This window comes from Homarus americanus, unplaced genomic scaffold, assembly GCF_018991925.1.
Source record: "Homarus americanus isolate GMGI-L3 unplaced genomic scaffold, GMGI_Hamer_2.0 scaffold4949, whole genome shotgun sequence".
NCBI lineage: Eukaryota > Metazoa > Arthropoda > Malacostraca > Decapoda > Nephropidae > Homarus > Homarus americanus.
In genome coordinates, this window is record NW_024751346.1 from 19,185 (window position 1) to 37,890 (window position 18,706).

The following is an 18,706-nucleotide window of genomic DNA, read 5'->3' on the forward strand; positions in this document are numbered from 1 at the left end:
TTTCCTCGGCAACTCTTCTCCTCTTCTGTCTCTCTGTGGCATACTCCTGTCTCTTGGACTCGAATATCTTGGCTAAAATCATGAGAGCCCTATACTGCCAGTCTTCTCTCTCTGGCCTTTGACAAATGCCAGTTCGATCACAAGGAATCTTCAGTTCAGCTTGCAAATACTACCAGGAGATGTGGGCCTCAGATTTACAGTCACGATGGCATCCAAACTCAGGACAGAGAACAGTGGGCACTGCAAGTAATTATGTCAAATAACTGGGTCAGTTGTAGCAAAGCTGTCCTTAGCACAAGTTTTCCTCCTCCCCAAAGATGTCTCTTGCCTTTTCCCCAACTGGCTATGATCTCTCACTAATCTTCTTCTGACATTATGACTGGAGGCTTGAACTGAGGCGTTAGCAGCAGAGTGTACTGTGCCAAGACAGCTTTGGTCATATCACTGACGTGTCTTTGTTTATTGTAAGTTCTTTGGTTCTTTCACTGGTTGCCTGATTAAAACACACGTGTCTCAAAGCATCTCCAATGTAGAGGCAACTCCGACTTCAGGAGCTCTCTCCCAGACCCAACATAGTGACTGAGATGGCTGGATTTTGATTCCTCGTCCTGACACAGGCAGCCATCACTTAAATATTATCAACTTATAAGTACATCCAGAATCTGAAACAGAAAAAAAAATGTTGTTAGTTGGGTTTATTTAAAGATAAGTCAGAAAGCAATGTTCTATTTAGTACTTAATGCACTAATGCGGCTGTCGTTAGATTTTCGATAAATTTCACGCTAAAATTTACCTAGCAAAAGGTTGCAAAATATTGAAACTGAAATTATTTTCTGTTTATATACACTAAAATCTACCAAAAAAGTGATGGGCCATTAGTTTTAGCTGATCTTCCCTCCTATGACACACCCTACTGGTATGGGGATAAATGGGGATAATGGCAACTGGCCTGAGGTCATTAGGGGACTGTGGGTTGGGGACCTTTGGGATAGGGGTGACAAATGTGGATTTTCCATTCATTAGGCATTGCTTTGTCTGAGGGATGCATTAATAATAGCACAGAGGGGGTGGGAAGTTCAACTGCAAACTCCTTGTAAATTTTGATTAGGAGGAGGTCAATTGGGGTTGTGGAGCGTTTGGATTTAAATTTCAGAAGTTTGTTGGCAATTTCAACTGGTTGAACACTGGGAGGGGGAAGGTAAGTAAGCCGGAGGAGAGGTGTGAAGACTGGGTAGGGTATGACATATGGTAGCAAAGTGGTTATTAATTATCTCAGCTGCCTCCTCACTAGGCTAGAGATGAATGGAAAGTGGGAGACTGACGGTTAAGACCACAGAGATCTTTTACCTTAGAGTACCCCTGACCGATGCTGACCTCCTTGAGGCCATGCACTTTCCCGGGATAATAAGACTTTTTGGCTGACTTGATTTCTCTGATGACCTGGTTACGTAGAGTTTTGTACAGGCGGTTGTTGGTGTAGTATGCCTTATTGCGCTGCGCAATTAATCTTTTGATACAGGGTGTAATCCACGGGACATCATCGGGGTGGATCCTCGGTGTCTTGGATGGAAAGAAGTGATGGTAGGCTTTGGTGATAGTGTCCAGGTAATTATCCCACTTGTTCTGCACATCCTCTACCGTGATCACTTCAGTCCAGGTATACCGGGTCACCCATTGTCCGTAACGGCGCATGGCAGAGTGAAGGTTAACAACGCAGTGCGAAGGTTAACAACATGTATGCGAAGGTTAACAATGTGTGTGTGTGTGTGAAGGTTAACAACATATGTGTGAGTGTGAAGGTTAGCAAATATATGTGTGTGTGTGTGTGAAGGTTAACATGTATGTGAAGGTTAACATGTGTGTGAAAGTTAACGTGTGTGTGTGTGTGTGACGGTTAACATGTAGACAGCAACATAAGTAAATTTACTGATGACACTAAAATAGGGCGTGTATTTAAATCGGACGAGGACTCCGCAAAACTACAGGAAGATCTAAAAAAAAAAAATTGAATGGTGTGAAAAATGGCAGATAAAATTCAATGTGGACAAATGTAAAGTATTTAGTCTTGGAGATGTAAACAGGGAAACCAGATATCAGATGAACAACGATGTTATAGAGAAATCCGAATGTGAAAAAGATTTAGGCGTAATGATAAGTGGGAATCTTAAGCCAAGTAAACAATGTGTATTTGCTTGAAACAAGGCTAATAGATAGTCATGCGCCGTTAACGCCCGACCAGATATACGCCTGTGCCCCCCCAAAAAAAACTCAGACGCCTGCTGACCAACACTCCACTGACTCTCACGGAGACATCATGATCCTCCCCATACTGGTCAGGTATTATGTGTTAAAGGAATATGCTTGCTTCCTAGCTTTTTAAGCATTTGCCTACAGGTGAAATGTTAACCTACATCTATTGAGGATAAAAATCTTTACCTACAAATTGACAATAACACATTTGCTGAAATCAGACATATCTAGTTGTTTCAATAATTGCAAACCCCAGCTGCAATTGGAGTTGCAATAAATTCTGTGGCATTACTAAAAATAGTAAAGTTTCTGTGCACTCTAAGATTAAGAGAGAAAAACGGAGGACTCAGGCGCCTGATGAGAGAAAAACGGACTCTGTGTTGGGGACCAAATAGAAAAGCAGCTACATGTTTTGTGGACTACAGTATTAAGCCGTGTCTTTTCATCACTTTGTAATAAACCTAGCCATGCCTATGTGTGTTTATGATATTTACCATAACATTATATACACCTAGACCCCGACTACTACTACGTGACTTACGAACGTCAACTTAACCGCCTCAGATATAGATAAAAAAAAAAAAAAAAAAAATTAAATGACACACGCATTTTCTATACCGAACGTTTCCAGTTAATGTAGTTCCATGTATAATTAGAAAATTATGGGGCCCCATGCATTCAGCTGACTACATTAAAGGTTAAGTGCTCAGTCACACTGTATCCATTCCTTATTATTTATTACTTTCACTGTACTGTATCCATTCATCATTATTCATTACTTTACTGTACTGTATTTCATTGTAGATTTTTATTAAAAAAAATTTTTTTTTTTTTTATCATGTCGGATTATGACCATGTCGGACTTACGACCTGGATTTGGTCCCTAACCCCGTCGTAAGTCGGGGTCTAGGTGTATATATATATATATTTAGTGGGTCTAAATGGTCGTAAATGGGAAACTTGGGGTTGGGTCTTATGCCTGAACCAATTAGAATAAATCCCATAGGATCTGTAACTTTCGTTATCGGCAGGTCCCACTAGGCGCGATAACCAAGGGATGACTGTACTGTACTGTATATACTTGTGACACTGGCCAGTTGCTTCTGGTGTTATGGTACAGGGTACCAAGTGACAGCATAAGATCCCGCCTCTATCAAGGAATAAACAATTAAAATTTAAATTGAAAAAAAACATTCAAATAATGGGACCTATCGAACCGAAATGGACCTAGAGCGGGCACAGTCACGTATGCATCGCGTATTCTTATAGATTGTGCTGCCAGGCTACACGTTATGTAGTGAATTTAGTCAATATTGCAGTAACAATGGACCTAAGTGCAAACATGTATTTACATGTACTAAATGATTATGGTACTAAAATTTTTATATCTATTGCAAATATAGCTTGTTTATACAGGTATTCAATAAATTACTACTATCTTACAAGAATCCCTCCAATGTAAGATATATTCACCCAGGTCGTTTGGGTGGCAAATTATGAGAAGAGCTTTAGTCATTCTTAAGTAATGATAACAAAACACGCAGGCAGGCCTTCACCGCCAACTGTCAAATCTATCTCAAATAAATAAACAAACAAACAAACACCAGACATTCTGTTGTCACCTCACCTCCCGCTTCTGCCTCTGTCTTCCCACCACCCTCGTGTTCCAAGATAAAAGATTGGTGATTTCTTTTGTTTATTTTATATAATATCTCAGACTAAAGTTAGATAATATAATTTGTATTGCTGAAATCCTTGCAAGACAGAGATTAATTTGAATATAAGGCGACTTCATATATATTTGCTCAAAATATAAAATGTAGTGATATGAGTGTACAATACTGTAGTACATTTTATAAAAGTTTTTCAACTGTATTTTTGCAGATTTACAATTTCTTTTCTATTTATTTTCATCCATTTACATGCACACAATTCATACTAAAAAGAAACGTAAAATAAATAAATGACCTTAGTGCAAAGCTGAGTGCATATGTACTAATTTGATTACGTACTAAAATTGTTATGTCTAGTGCTTAATTACAACATGTTTATATTCAAATAAATCAGTATCTTACAAGAATCGCAGTCACGAAGTAATTATATTCTCCTAGGTCAAAACACTGGCATTTTAAAATGAGAGAAGCTAGTAGGACTGTTAAATAAACACAGAGACCTTCACCTCAAACTTATCACTCAACCCCCAGCCCCACCACACCTTCTTTCTCTGGGTGGCGTGGCTGTATCCGGCAGTTCCAGCCAGGCTTTTTAAGGCTTACAGTTTTATCTTATATAATATCTCTGACTAAAGTTAGGGAGATTATAATTTGCATTGCTGAATCCTTGCAAGACAGCCAATAATTTGAATATAAACGTCATATATTTTGCTCAAGAGATAAAAAATTGTTGTGTATTAGTGACAGCATCAGTACATTTTATAAAAAAGTTTTCTAACTGTATTTTTCGGTAGATTTTATATAGATTTCTTTTCATTTATTTTCATTCATTACATGCACACACCATACTAAAAGAAACATAATAGAAATAAAATGATCTTAGTGCAAAGGTGAGTGCACATGTACTAATTCTGATTATGGTACTAAAATTGTTTTGTCTAGTAAATTATAGCATGTTTATATTAAAATTAATCGGTATGTTATGTGTTGAATCCCAGCTATGTTAATTATATTCACCCAGGTCAATTTCACTGGCATTTTATAAGAGAGAAGCTTAGCTTTAAGAACTGGGATAAATATACACGCATTAGACCTGGGCCTGTGCTAACTGTCAAACGTACTACCTCCCCACGCCCTCGTTGCTCCCACCTCTCTCCCCATGTGCTTGGCATTGAATCCTTGTAAAACAGTGAATAATTTTAATATAAACGTCATGTATTTTGCACAAGAGATAAAATTAATCACCTGTATCACATTACAGTAGTGATTTAAGAGTAAAGGTATATGTACGTATATACTGTAGTATTCCACATACACGCAAGTAATAGTCAACCTCACTTTACTGTAACCTACAGGTACCGCGAAAGTGAGAAACGGCAAAGTGAATAAATATAACATATGGGATTAAATGAAATAGAGACCAGCTGACCCCCAAACCCACTTTTTCCAACACAATACCTATGTTCTAGTAAAAAAATAACATCTTAATTTATGATGGCATATGCACAATTAATGCTTAAGAGAATAGAGAAATACAGTCGCCAAGTTAATGTCCATTCAAATAATGACTCAACTCTCCCCCCACTTCTCACACTACACCCCTGGCTCTTCCCTCTGAGAAAATTTTGGGGAGAAAAACCAGGTATAGTAATAAATAATACTCAAATCTGTGTTAGGATAATATAATTAACATTGCTGGATTCCTTTGTAAGACTAGTGGAATATTTTGAATACAAATGTCATATATTTTGCACAAAAAGATAAACATATTTACCAGAGCAAACATATTCAAAATTCTGTATGTCTAATGCAAAAAATCTATGATGTTTATATTCAAAATGATCATAAATTGTAAGAATTCCAGCAATGTAAATTATATTCTGGCCGGTAATTTGTATGAATTTTATGAGCTAAAACAAATATCTTCAGTTAATAAAAAAAAAATATTCTTCATGATACTATCTGTCAATCAAAAGTACCTCACCTTGCCTCCTTCTTAAGTGCCAGATGGTCAGTCCTCTAACCTCCCCCCACCTCCCCCATCAATCCTCCTTCAAGAGAAGTTGGGTGAAAAAACTAGATTTTAAACATTTAGTATTAAATAATACCTCAGATTGTTAGATAATATAATTGACATTGCTGATTCCTTGTAAAATCAGGAATATTTTGAATATAAATGTCATATATTTGCACAAAAGATAACATATTTACTCAGAGTAAACATTATATCTAAAATTTGTATGTCTAATGCAAAATCTATGATGTTTATATTCAAAATGATCATCAAATTGTAAGAATTCCAGCAATGTAAATTATATTCTGGCCGGTAATTTGTATGAATTTTATGAGCTAAAACAAATATCTTCAGTTAAAAAAATATTCTTCACACCATGGTGCCAGGTGGTCGGTCGCCCGTCCTCCCTCCCTACCAGATGAATGTGTGGGAATACCAGACTGTTTACCTTTTTAGTAATAAATAATAAATCAGACTAAAGTTAGGATAATATAATTGACATTGCTGGATTCCTTGTAAGACCAGGAATATTTTGAATATAAATGTCATATATTTTGCAACAAAAGATAACATTTTTTCTCAGAGTAAACATTATATCTAAAATTTGTATGTCTAATGCAAAATCTATGATGTTTATATTCAAAATGATCATCAAATTGTAAGAATTCCAGCAATGTAAATTATATTCACGGATAATTTGTATGAATTTTATGAGCTAAATAAAAAAATTATACTTCACCCGTGTAAAGGTGTACACCCACCGCGGAATGTGAGCATCCTGGGTTCTGGCAGGGCACCGTAAACGTGGAAACGCAGAATGTGGGACCGCGTAAAGTGAGGGTTGACTGTATAAATAAAAAGTTTATGTGATGATCGGACAACGTCCATTTCTGTTAATGTCACGTTTCCAAGAACGTATCCAGGACGTTAACCGGTGCATGACTGTACTTGGGTTCATACAAAGGAGTGTTAGTTACAAGACTAGAGAGGTCATCCTGAAACTATATCTTGCCTGAGACCTCACTTGGATTACACAGTTCAATTCTGATCACCGTATTACAGAATGGATATAGAATCCCTAGAAAGAATTCAGAGGAGAATGACAAGACTAATCCCGGGCATTAGGAACCTCGAGTGCAGAGACAAGTTAAAGCATCTTAATTTGCACTCACTCGAGTGATGTACTGTAGAGTGAGGGGCGATGTGATAGAGGTGTATAAATGGAAGTCAGGGCTAAACAAAGGGGACTTAACAAAGGTTCTCAAACTATCCAACCAGGAGCGAACTCATAACAATAGTCTTAAATTAAACAAATTTAGATTTAGGCACGACATAGGCAAACATTGGATTGGAAGTAGAGTAGTGGATGAATGGAACAGGTTACCAAACCTCATTAAGTCGAATATGCTGGATAGCTTCAAACATACTGTAGGTCAGGTGGATATATGGTTGGGTGTAAATGGGACTGCCCAGTATGGGCCAATAGGCCCGCTGCAGTTTCCTCCAATCTTATGTTCTTATGTATGTGAAGGTTAACATGTGTGTGTGAATGTTAACAAGATGTGTGAAGGTTAACAACGTGTGTGTGTGTGAAGGTTAATAATGGGTATGTGTGTGAAGGTTAACGTGTATGAAGGTTAATAATGGGTGTGTGTGTGTGTGAAGGTTAACAATGTGTGTGAATGTTAATAATGGGTGTGTGTGTGAAGGTTAACATATGTGTAAAGGTTAACAACGTGTGTGTGTGTAGGTTAACATGTGTGTGAAGGTTAACGTGTGTGTGTGTGTGAAGGTTAACAACTTGTGTGTTTGTGTGTGAAGGTTAGCAACATGTATGTGAGGGTTAACAACAAGTGTGTGAAGGTTTACAACGTTTGTGTAAAGGTTAACAACAAGCGTGTGAAGGTTAACAACATGTTTGAAAGTTAACGTACGTACGTACGTACGTACGTACGTGTGTGCGTGCGTGCGTGCGTGCGTGCTAATGAAGGTTAACAATGTGTGTTAAGGTTAACGTGTGTGTGAAGGATAACAAGAAGTGTGTGAAGGTTAACAATAAGGGTGTGAAGGATAACAAGGGTGTGAAGGTTAACAAGTGTGTATATAAGCTTTGGGCAGAGTTCCCTTAACTTGGCTTATAAATTTATAAGTAAAGGTGTTAAGTTACAAACCCTAAATGGTCTTTTCTCCATTTATTGGTAAAACTATATTGGTCACAGTCTATTAGTAGATGCAACTGTAATTAACGCTGTAAGCTGTGAGCTTACTGATAGAAAAATTTCCCCTCTTGTAAACAGCACATGGCAACTCACAGCTTATGGAAAATTACTATGAGGTGATTGGATTATATAAGCTAAAGGTATCAACCCAAATTAATATAATTGATATTGCCATGAGACGGGCTAATACACCGCTCGGTCACCACCTTCCAAGCTTCTACGAGGAATTAACTTCTCGCAGAGAAAAAAAACTACATAAACCTATCCATGTTACATACATGTGTGTGAAAACACTAAACTGAAGCAACTGCAGCCTGGGGTTCAGCAGTTACTAGGGTCCAAGTCTTCAGTGCCTTATAAAAGAGTCTATTATGTACAATGGTAAATTGAAATGATATTGTTCTCTAGGAGCAAGAAAACAATATTACGGCCAATATTACATAATAGTGGGAATAGTTAAACTGGGTATAACAAATTACGTGAATAACAAAATAAAGTAGCAGTTTACTTCTATATTAGTAAAATGGGACTCTTTCAGATAAGAAATAAATTTTAATTTATATAACATAAGATTGAGTTAACCGGACAAATAGAAACTTGGTACAATGGAATCAAATCCAAAGTAAGATTTAAATTCAATGCAAAATCATGATGGGAAGGCAAGGTTTTCAAACTAACTACAGGTTATCACACAGTAATCCGGAGCCTTATAATAACCTTTCACAACTAACTGGTTATCACCATCTTGGCACGAAGTGACGTTAGTTTCTTCAGGGAAGAGAAAAATATCACACAGTTAACGAGCACAATTCGTTCCAGAAGGTTGCCTTAACCGAAACCATTGTTTCAATGGGGTTTGGGTAATTGGTTCCAGCTCACCGAAAATTGCCTAGTCAACAAAAAAGGTAGTAAAGTACACTTACTTTGAGGTGTGTATGTGAATTTGAAGTGGGAGGTGGAGGAGAAGCATTTTACTGCTTCTTGGAAGGTGAGTCACCTTCCATGAAAATGTCAGGAACCTCTGGACTGACAGATTCTCCACCAACAACATCCTCTCTCCTTCTTGAAGTGGAAGGCTGAGGGCTAGCATTTTGTAACCGCTGCCTTTTACTGAAGAAACTGTCAATTTTTGTCTATGGGGCATCTCTCCTCCTCATCATTAACTGATGTTTAAAGAAGGAGACCACTGTGTCCTCAACATGACACAAAGCTAGTTCAGACTTTCCACATCTGGGTGCCTTAGCCAGTTTCTGAACTTCTCCCAGTGGTGAACAACATCTTTCAACTCTGAAGTTGACATATGGTCATCACTTTCCATTTCCTCCTCACCACTGTCATCCTCTAACATCTCATCCAGTTGCTGCAAGTCATATGGAGTAAGTTCCTGTTCATGAGACATCACAAGCTCTTCTACATCATCATCCTCCACTTCAAGGCCCAATGACTGACCATTGGACACGATCTCCTGGTGCAACTCTGTTTCATCCTGAAATCCCTCAAAATCATGGACTACTGATAGCCACAGTGCTTTCCATGAAGATTTGAGGGTTCTAGTGGAACCTTTCATTTCTTCATGTACAACTTAAAGTTGCTGATCACATTCTGGTCCATTGGCTGTATGATTGATGTAGTTGGGAGGCAAAACACTTTGACAAAGTCAAATTGAGACTCCAAAGTTCTGGCAAGTTTAGGGTCATGACCAGGGCATTATCCATAAGGAGAAGAGCCTTTAAAGGAGTTTATTGGTGGTTAGGTAGTCTTGACAGAAGGGCAAAAAACCTCAACAGCCCATTCATTAAAGAGCTTTTTGTCACCCATGCCCTTGCGTTTGATTTCCAATAAACCCAAGCCGCCCTCTTACCACTTTGTTGCTTGAACATCCTGGGGTTCTCGGAGGGTAGACAAACATAGGCTTCAGTCGAAATCCCCAGCCGCTAGCACTGCCAATAGAGTGAGATGGTCTTCGGGATTATGCCCATGGTGATGAATGTTCTTTCCAATCTTTTTCCAGAACAGCCCAGTTTGTCCACATTGAACACTTGCTGTGGAAGATAATTTTATTCATCAATTTTTAAATTCCACTAAAAACTTTGCTGCCCTTCCTTATCAGCACTGGCAGCCTCACCATGCCTAACAACACTAATATGTCACTTCTTTTCTTAAATTTTTCGAACCAGCCTTTTGCTGGCCCTAAAATCTTCAAAGTTGTGCCTGAAGAACCAGGTTGATCTACCTTAAATGTTCGTGATATTTCCTGCCTCTTTCACAAATAAATTCAGTAGAAACTGAACCACCTTTCATCTGTTTTTTCTAATCCAGATGAGAAGTAACCCTCTGTTTCTGCTATTAGAGATCTACCTTTGAACACTCTGGTAGATTTGTCTTTCACTTTCACTTCCTTGAATTTGTCTTTCTGTGTTCGACAGTTGATGTCAACATGCCATATTTTGCTTAGCACTTTTGTTCTAATGTCATCTTCATGTTTTCTAATTATTTCCTATTTCATCTGAATTGAAATCGCTTTTCTAGATATCTTGGGACCCATGCTGGATTCAAAAACAATTTCAACACGTGATATTTTAAGTTTAATTGCTGTAAATAAAGAATATTTCTTTTAAATTAACACTGCGCTGTGCTATATATCATCAATATGTAAAATAAATTTCAAAATGACCAATAATTTGAATGAAAACACAGAAAAAAAAGCATTTTTCTTGAAGCAAGATGTTACCTCCACTGAAAAGACAGACACTACCTGTTTGGTGTGTTGACAGACTGTTTGTGCATAAAACTAATTTCCTGTACTTCAATTATGTTCAATAATTATTGTTAAAATGACTAAAAAATTTAATATAAAACTTTTAAATGATTGAATAGTACAACCTTCTTGGCATTTACTAAAATGGTAAGGAATTTAAGCCCTAGAACGATTACTGTATTGGCGGACTAATACGACTAAACATGTTGAGGGCCGTCAGAGAATTCGTTAATCAGGGAATGCTCGTTAACCGAAGTTAAGAATCTTATGGAAGGTAATTCGTTAACTGAAATCTATTAACGAGAGAGAGAGAGATTGAGATTGAGATTTTTTTTTTTTTATTGAAAAAGTTTGCAGCCCGAAGGCTGAAAATATACTTTGGACATAAATGACTTATTACATACATTGGTGGTTTAACAAAAGCCTTCATTAGAGAAAGGAGAAGGAACATACAGATTAATGTTTACACACGTAGATCATGTGAGCTGAGCTGTTGAACAGCAGGCACATAGTGTAGTAACTCCTCACAGATGGCGCGGAGAGGGCATCACGGGATTACTAGTTCTCACAGGTGGTGAAGGGGCTTGACGTGGTGTAGTAATTCCTCACAGATGGTGTTACGAGGGCATCACGAGGTGTAATTCCTCACAGATGGTGTTAGAGGGCCTGATGATGTAGTAATTCCTCACAGATGGTGTTATGAGGGCATCACGTGGTGTAGTATTTCACAGATGGTGTTATGAGGCATCACGTGGTGTAGTAATTCTCACAGATGGTGTATGAGGCATCACGTGGTGTAGAAATTTCACAGATGGTAATGAGGAATCACATTATGCTGTAGCAACTCATTCTCTATGTGGTGTCGCAGTAATGGGGACACCACGTGGGTTGTGAGGTGTGGTCCCAGGCCTCCCTATCGTGGAGTCTCAGGGGAATTATCACTAGGTACCTGGGACCTCACTGTGTGAAGGTTAGCTTGGCTCAGACTCAACTGCCGAGTTGTTTTTCACTGACTTAAGCACTGTTCACTACTGTTCAACACTGGTTCCATTCCTTTCCCAAATGATGTAGTAACTAATGGCGAGAACTTGTTGATACCATACCATACCTTACCATACAAAAAACTCAGATCAGACAACAATGACCCTAAATGGATAAATAATTATTTAAAGAACATCATTGGCCAAAGGAAGGCTATAGGTAGAAGGATAAATCGTGGGCGAATTCACCTCCGGGACTATTATAGGGTATTGGCGAGTAGGGTTAAAACCGAGATAAGGAAAGCAAAGAGGAATAATGAGGTAAGGATAGCAAGGAGGCAAAGACAAACCCCAAAGGATTTACCAAATGTATCAAACTAAAACACGAGAAAAGATTGGAACAATACGGTCAGACCGCCAGCTCACTGATAACGACGGAGAAATGAGCAATAATTTGAATAAATATTTTTCAACAGTTTTCACCACCGAAAATTTAAACATGATACCCAAGGCAACCGAATCTATTCAGAGATAGTGAAGAAAACAAATTAAGTGAGATAGTAGTGACTAGTAACGATGTTAGTAAGCAAATAGACAAACTAAAGCCTAATAAGTCACCTGGTCCCGACGAGATATTTGCCAGAGTATTAAAGGAATGTAAGAAGAGCTTAGTATGCCCTTAGCAAAGTTGTTTAACATGTCATTAAAACAGGTGTAGTACCAGAGTCCTGGAGGATAGCAAATGTAATACCGATTTTCAAGAAGGATAGATCACTTTCCTAACTACCGCCCAATCAGTCTAACATCAATAGTAGGCAAATTACTGGAAGCAATCATTTCAAACTCTATTCAAATCACCTGGAGAAGCACCGATTGATCAATGATTCCCAGCATGGCTTCACTGTTGATCGCTCTTGCCTAACTAATCTATTAACATTCTTTTCATCAGTTTTGAATCGGTGGACGAGGGGCACAATTATGATGTGGTATATCTCGATTTAGCAAAGCTTTACAGAGTCCCACCGAAAGACTAATTAGAAAGGTAGAAGGTCATGGCATCAAAGGTGACATCCTTAAATGGATTAGGCGTACAGGACAGGAAACAGCGAGTGAGCATTAACGCACTAAGTCCCATTGGAGCAACGTCACAAGTGGAGTTCCCCAAGGCTCAGTACTTGGACCATTATTATTTATTATATACATAAACCATCATAGATATCGCATAGACAGCAACATAAGTAAATTTGCTGATGACACTAAAATAGGACGGTTATCAAATCTGACGAGGACTCGCAAACTACAGGAAGATCTAAACAAATTTTTCAATGGTCTGAAAATGGCAGATGAAATTCAACGTCGACAAATGTAAAAGTACTCAGTATAGGAGATGTAAACAGGGAAACCAGATACCAGATGAACAACAATGCCATAGAGAAATCAAGTAGAGAGATTTAGGAGTAATGATAAGTAGGAACCTTAAGCCAATTAAACAATGTGTTTTTGCTCGCTAAAAAGGCTAATAAAGTACTTGGGTTCATACAAAGGAGTGTTAGTTACAAGACTAGCGAGGTCATCCTAAAACTGTATCTTGCTCTTGTGAGACCACACCTGGATTACGAAAGTTGAGTTCTGGTCACCGTGATAACAGAATGGATATAGAATCCTGGAAAGAATTCAGAGGAGAATGACAAGACTAATTCCGGGCATTAGGAACCTTGAGTATAGAGACAGGTTAAAGCATCTTAATTTGCATTCCCTTGAGAGACGAGAGCGGGGCGACCTGATAGAGGTGTATAAGGAAGGCAGGAAACAAAGGACATTACAAAGGTCAACTATCCAACCAGGAGCGAACTCGTAACAATGGTTTTAAATTAGACAAATTTAGATTTAGCGGAACTAGGTAAACACTGGTTTGGAACAGAGTAGGATGAATGGAACAAGTTACCAAATATCATCATTAACTCATACGCTGAATTGTTTCAAACGTAGGTTGATGCTCATATGAGCAATAGGGTTTGGGTGTAAATGGGACTGCCCAGTATGGGCCAATAGGCCCGCTGCAGTTTCCTCCATTCTTATGTTCTTATATTCGTGGGAGGAGGGTTCAGGGGAGGGAGTTGGTATGGGCCAACATTACAGTTGACGTGGCTGCTGCTGAGCAGCGCCAGGTTCGTCTGACCCTGGCGATGTGTGTGTGTGTGGAAAGAGATATTCCATTATTTATTAAATAAAACTTTTTATTAGTTTAGGAACACCATTTTTTTTTCTGCGTAGTACATTTACATAGTTAATTTTTCCAAAATAACATAAATTTACTATTTTTGCATTCATTTACCAGCACTGCACAACTAGATGTTTAATGCATGAAGAAGAAAAAAGAAACTTGCTTCCCTTAAAGGTGCTGCTCATCCTAATTTGAGAGTAACGAAACGTGGAAAAAGATAAATGCATTTTATACTCGGAAGTTGGGCACAGAGACTCCATCACCATAAGTAAGCATTGACTTAACCTACGCAGTGATGACTGTGAGGTGACAAGTATCATACACTGATGAACTCAACATAGAGGTCGCTACCGGTGATAGTTTCCCAGGAAGAGTGAGTGTTGGCAGGTGAAAGGTTAGAAAGGATAATGATGGAGAACATTATCTCAGAGATGAAATTTAGGAGTGTCTTCCGCCAGGGGTAGGGGAGGGACATGCCTGGCGATGGGGGATGAATGGCTGCCTGGCAATGGGGGGAGGGTATGAGTGGTTGCCGGGTGATGGAGGAGGGTATGAATGGCTGCCTGGCGATGGGGGATGTAATGGCTGCCTGGCGATGGGGATGTACTGTAATAGCTGCCTGGCGATGGGGATGTAATGGCTGCCTGGCAATGGGGGAGGGTATGAATGGCTGCCTGGCGATGGGGATGTAATGGCTGCCTGGCTATGGATGATTAATGGCTGCCTGGCGATGGGGGATGATTAATGGCTGCCTGGCGATGGGGATGATTAATGGCTGCCTGGCGATGGGGGATGAATGGCTGCCTGGCGATGTGGGGATGAATGGCTGCCTCGCGATGGGGGATGATTAATGGCTGCCTGGCGATGGGGGAGGGTATGAATGGCTGCCTGGCGATGGCGGAGGGTATGAATGGCTGCCTGGCGATGGGGGAGGGTTTGAATGGCTGCCTGGCGATGGGGGATGTATGGCTGCCTGGTGATGTGGGGATGAATGGCTGCCTGGCTATGGGGGATGATTAATGGCTGCCTGGCAATGGGGGAGGGTATGAATGGTTGCCTGGCGATGGGATGAATGGCTGCCTGGCGATGGGTGATGTAATGGCTGCCTGGTGATGGGTGATGTAATGGCTGCCTGGCGATGGGGGATGTAATGGCTGCCTGGCGATGGGGATGTAATGGCTGCCTGGCGATGGGGATGATTAATGGCTGCCCGATGGGGGAGGTATGAATGGTTGCCTGGCGATGGGATGAATGGCTGCCTGGCGTTGGGGGTGATGTAATGGCTGCCTGGCAATGGGGATATAATGGCTGCCTGGTGATGGGATGAATGGCCGCCTGGTGTTGGGGAGGGATGTAATGGCTGCCTGGTGATGGGGGATATAATGGCTGCTCGCGGTTGGATGAATGGCTGCCTGGCGATTGGATGAATGGCTGCCTGGTGGGGGGGGTGTAGTGGCTGCCTGGTGATGGGGGATGTAATGGCTGCCTGGTGATGGGGGATGTAATGGCTGCCTGGTGGGGGGATGTATGGCTGCTGTGATGGGTGATGTAATGGCTGCCTGGTGATGGGGGATGTAATGGCTGCCTGGTGATGGGGGATGTAATGGCTGCCTGGTGATGGGGATGTAATGTATTGCTGCTGCCTGGCGATGGGGGATGTAATGGCTGCCGGGGATGGGGGATGGTAATGGCTGCCTGGTGATGAGGATGTAATATCTGCCTGGTGATGGGGGGCATGTATGGCTGCCTGATGATGGGGATGTACTGTATTGGCTGCCTGGCGATGGGGGGATGTAATGGCTGCCTGGCGATGGGGGGTGTAATGGCTGCCTGGTGATGAGGATGTAATATCTGCCTGGTGATGGGGGGAGGTGTAATGGCTGCCTGGCAATGTGTAATGGCTGCCGGTGATGGGGGATGTAATGGCTGCCTGGCGATGGGGGATGTAATGGCTGCCTGGCGATGGGGGGTGTAATGGCTGCCTGGTGATGAAGGATGAATATCTGCCTGGCGATGGGGGTGTAATGGCTGCCTGGTGATGGGTGATGTAATGGCTGCCTGGCGATGGGGGGTGTAATGGCTGCCTGGCAATGGGGGGTAATGGCTGCCTGGTGATGAGGGATGTAATATCTGCCTGGTGAGGGGGATGTAATGGCTGCCTGGTGATGGGGATGTAATGACTGCCTGGTGATGGAGGATGTAATGGCTGCCTGGTGATGGGGGATGTATGGCTGCCTGGTGATGGAGGATGTAATGGCTGCCTGGTGATGGAGGATGTAATGACTGCCTGGTGATGGGGGGATAATGGCTGCCTGGTGATGGAGGATGTAATGGCTGCCTGGTGATGGGTGATGTAACGCCTGGTGATGGGGGATGTAATGGCTGCCTGGTGATGGAGGATGTAATGGCTGCCTGGTGATGGGGGATGTAATGGCTGCCTGGTGATGGGGGATGTAATGGCTGCCTGGTGTGGGGATGTATGACTGCCTGGTGATGGAGGATGTAGACTGCCTGGTGATGGAGAAATGGCGCCTGGTGATGGGGGATGTAATGGCTGCCTGGTGATGGGGGATGTAATGGCTGCCTGGTGATGGAGGATGTAATGGCTGCCTGGTGATGGGGGGAGTATGGCTGCCGGTGATGGAGGATGTAATGGCTGCCTGGTGATGGGGGGATAATGGCTGCCTGGTGATGGAGGATGTAATGGCTGCCTGGTGATGGAGGATGTAATGGCTGCCTGGTGATGGGGGATGTAATAACTGCCTGGTGATGGGGGATGTAATAGCTGCCTGGTGATGGGGATGTAATGGCTGCCTGGTGATGGGGGATGTAATGGCTGCCTGGTGATGGGGATGTAATGGCTGCCTGGTGATGGGGGATGTAATGGCTGCCTGGTGATGGGGGATGTAATGGCTGCCTGGTGATGGGGATGTAATGGCTGCCTGGTGATGGGGGATGTAATGGCTGCCTGGTGATGGAGGATGTAATGGCTGCCTGGTGATGGAGGATGTAATGACTGCCTGGTGATGGAGGATGTAATGACTGCCTGGTGATGGGGGATGTAATGGCTGCCTGGTGATGGAGGATGTAATGGCTGGTGATGGGTGATGTAATGGCTGCCTGGTGATGGGGGATGTAATGGCTGCCTGGTGATGGGGGATGTAATGGCTGCTGGTGATGGGTGATGTAATGGCTGCCTGGTGATGGGGGATGTAATGGCTGCTGGTGATGGGGGATGTAATGGCTGCCTGGTGATGGGGGATGTAATGGCTGCCTGGTGATGGGGGATGTAATGGCTGCCTGGTGATGGGGGATGTAATGTGCTTGGCAATGGAGGATGTAATGGCTGCCTGGTGATGGGGGATGTAATGGCTGCCTGGTGATGGGGGATGTAATGGCTGCCTGGTGATGGGGGATGTGGCTGCCTGGTGATGGGGGATGTAATGGCTGCCTGGTGATGGGATGTAATGACTGCCTGGTGATGGGGATGTAATGGCTGCCTGGTGATGGGGATGTGGCTGCCTGGTGATGGGGATGTAATGGCTGCCTGGTGATGGGGGATGTAATGGCTGCCTGGTGATGGGGGATGTAATGGCTGCCTGGTGATGGGGATGTAATGACTGCCTGGTGATGGGGGGATGTAATGGCTGCCTGGTGATGGGGGATGTAATGGCTGCCTGGTGATGGGGGATGTAATGGCTGCCTGGTGATGGGGGATGTAATGGCTGCTTGGCAATGGAGGATGTAATGGCTGCCTGGTGATGGGGGATGTAATGACTGCTTGGCGATTGTGCAACGGTGGGGCTTCCTCTTCCTCCTGCCGTTGCACTCTAGCACTTGTTAGGTTCCTTACGCTACTTTTGTGCTGCGTGACTCTCACGGTGTTGTGTACATGATTGTGTAGCCGTCGTAATAGTTGCAGTTACACTGTGTGGCGGTGTGGCGGGTAAGATGGAGGCAAATTATTGAAAATCGATAAATGTTTCCATATTAATATTATACTACTAATAACTTTTATCAGGATGCTGTATTGTTAATTTGCAAAATTTCTCAATAATTATATCGTATATTTTGAGAAACTGTTGTTAAAGCTATTTTACACATTCTTATCTTCAAACATATCAGTAATACAGAACAGCTGAAATTTGCACGAGGAAAATATAGCCTAGTTCATAAAAAGTTAAGTACAGCTCCTCCCAGACTTACGACGGGGTTAGGGACCCAAATCCAGGTCATAACTCGGAAATGCAAAAAATAATACATATAAAATCTAAAATGAAATACAGCACAATAAAAGTACAGTACATGTACTCCCCGACATACGACGAGGTTAGGGACCGACATTCAGGTCGTAAGTCGGAAACTAAATAACAAATAGAAAATCGAAAATTTGGGTCTCCTTTTCTTCTCAGCACCACAAAACACTCACTTTAAGCCAGCCATTTTAAAGTGAATTATAGATGAAAATTTTGTCTGTGTACAGGACTCAAAAATACCATAATTTGACACATTTTAGTACGACTGAGGCATTAAATAAGTCTGCGGGTGGGCGTAAGTCAGAGTCGATATGAAATCGGGAGTACCTGTA

At 41.6% G+C, this 18,706-nt stretch overlaps 1 protein-coding gene across 1 annotated transcript; it reads right to left on the reverse strand.

Annotated features, from left to right (window-relative positions):
- Positions 1 to 16,478: 16,478 nt before the first annotated feature.
- LOC121854634 (RNA-binding protein 33-like) lies at positions 16,479 to 17,873 on the reverse strand (the record flags this gene model as incomplete). Its single annotated transcript, XM_042349314.1, has 1 exon — positions 16,479 to 17,873. A coding segment is annotated over one exon (1,395 nt), but the record flags the coding sequence as incomplete, so codon positions are not given.
- Positions 17,874 to 18,706: the final 833 nt, after the last annotated feature.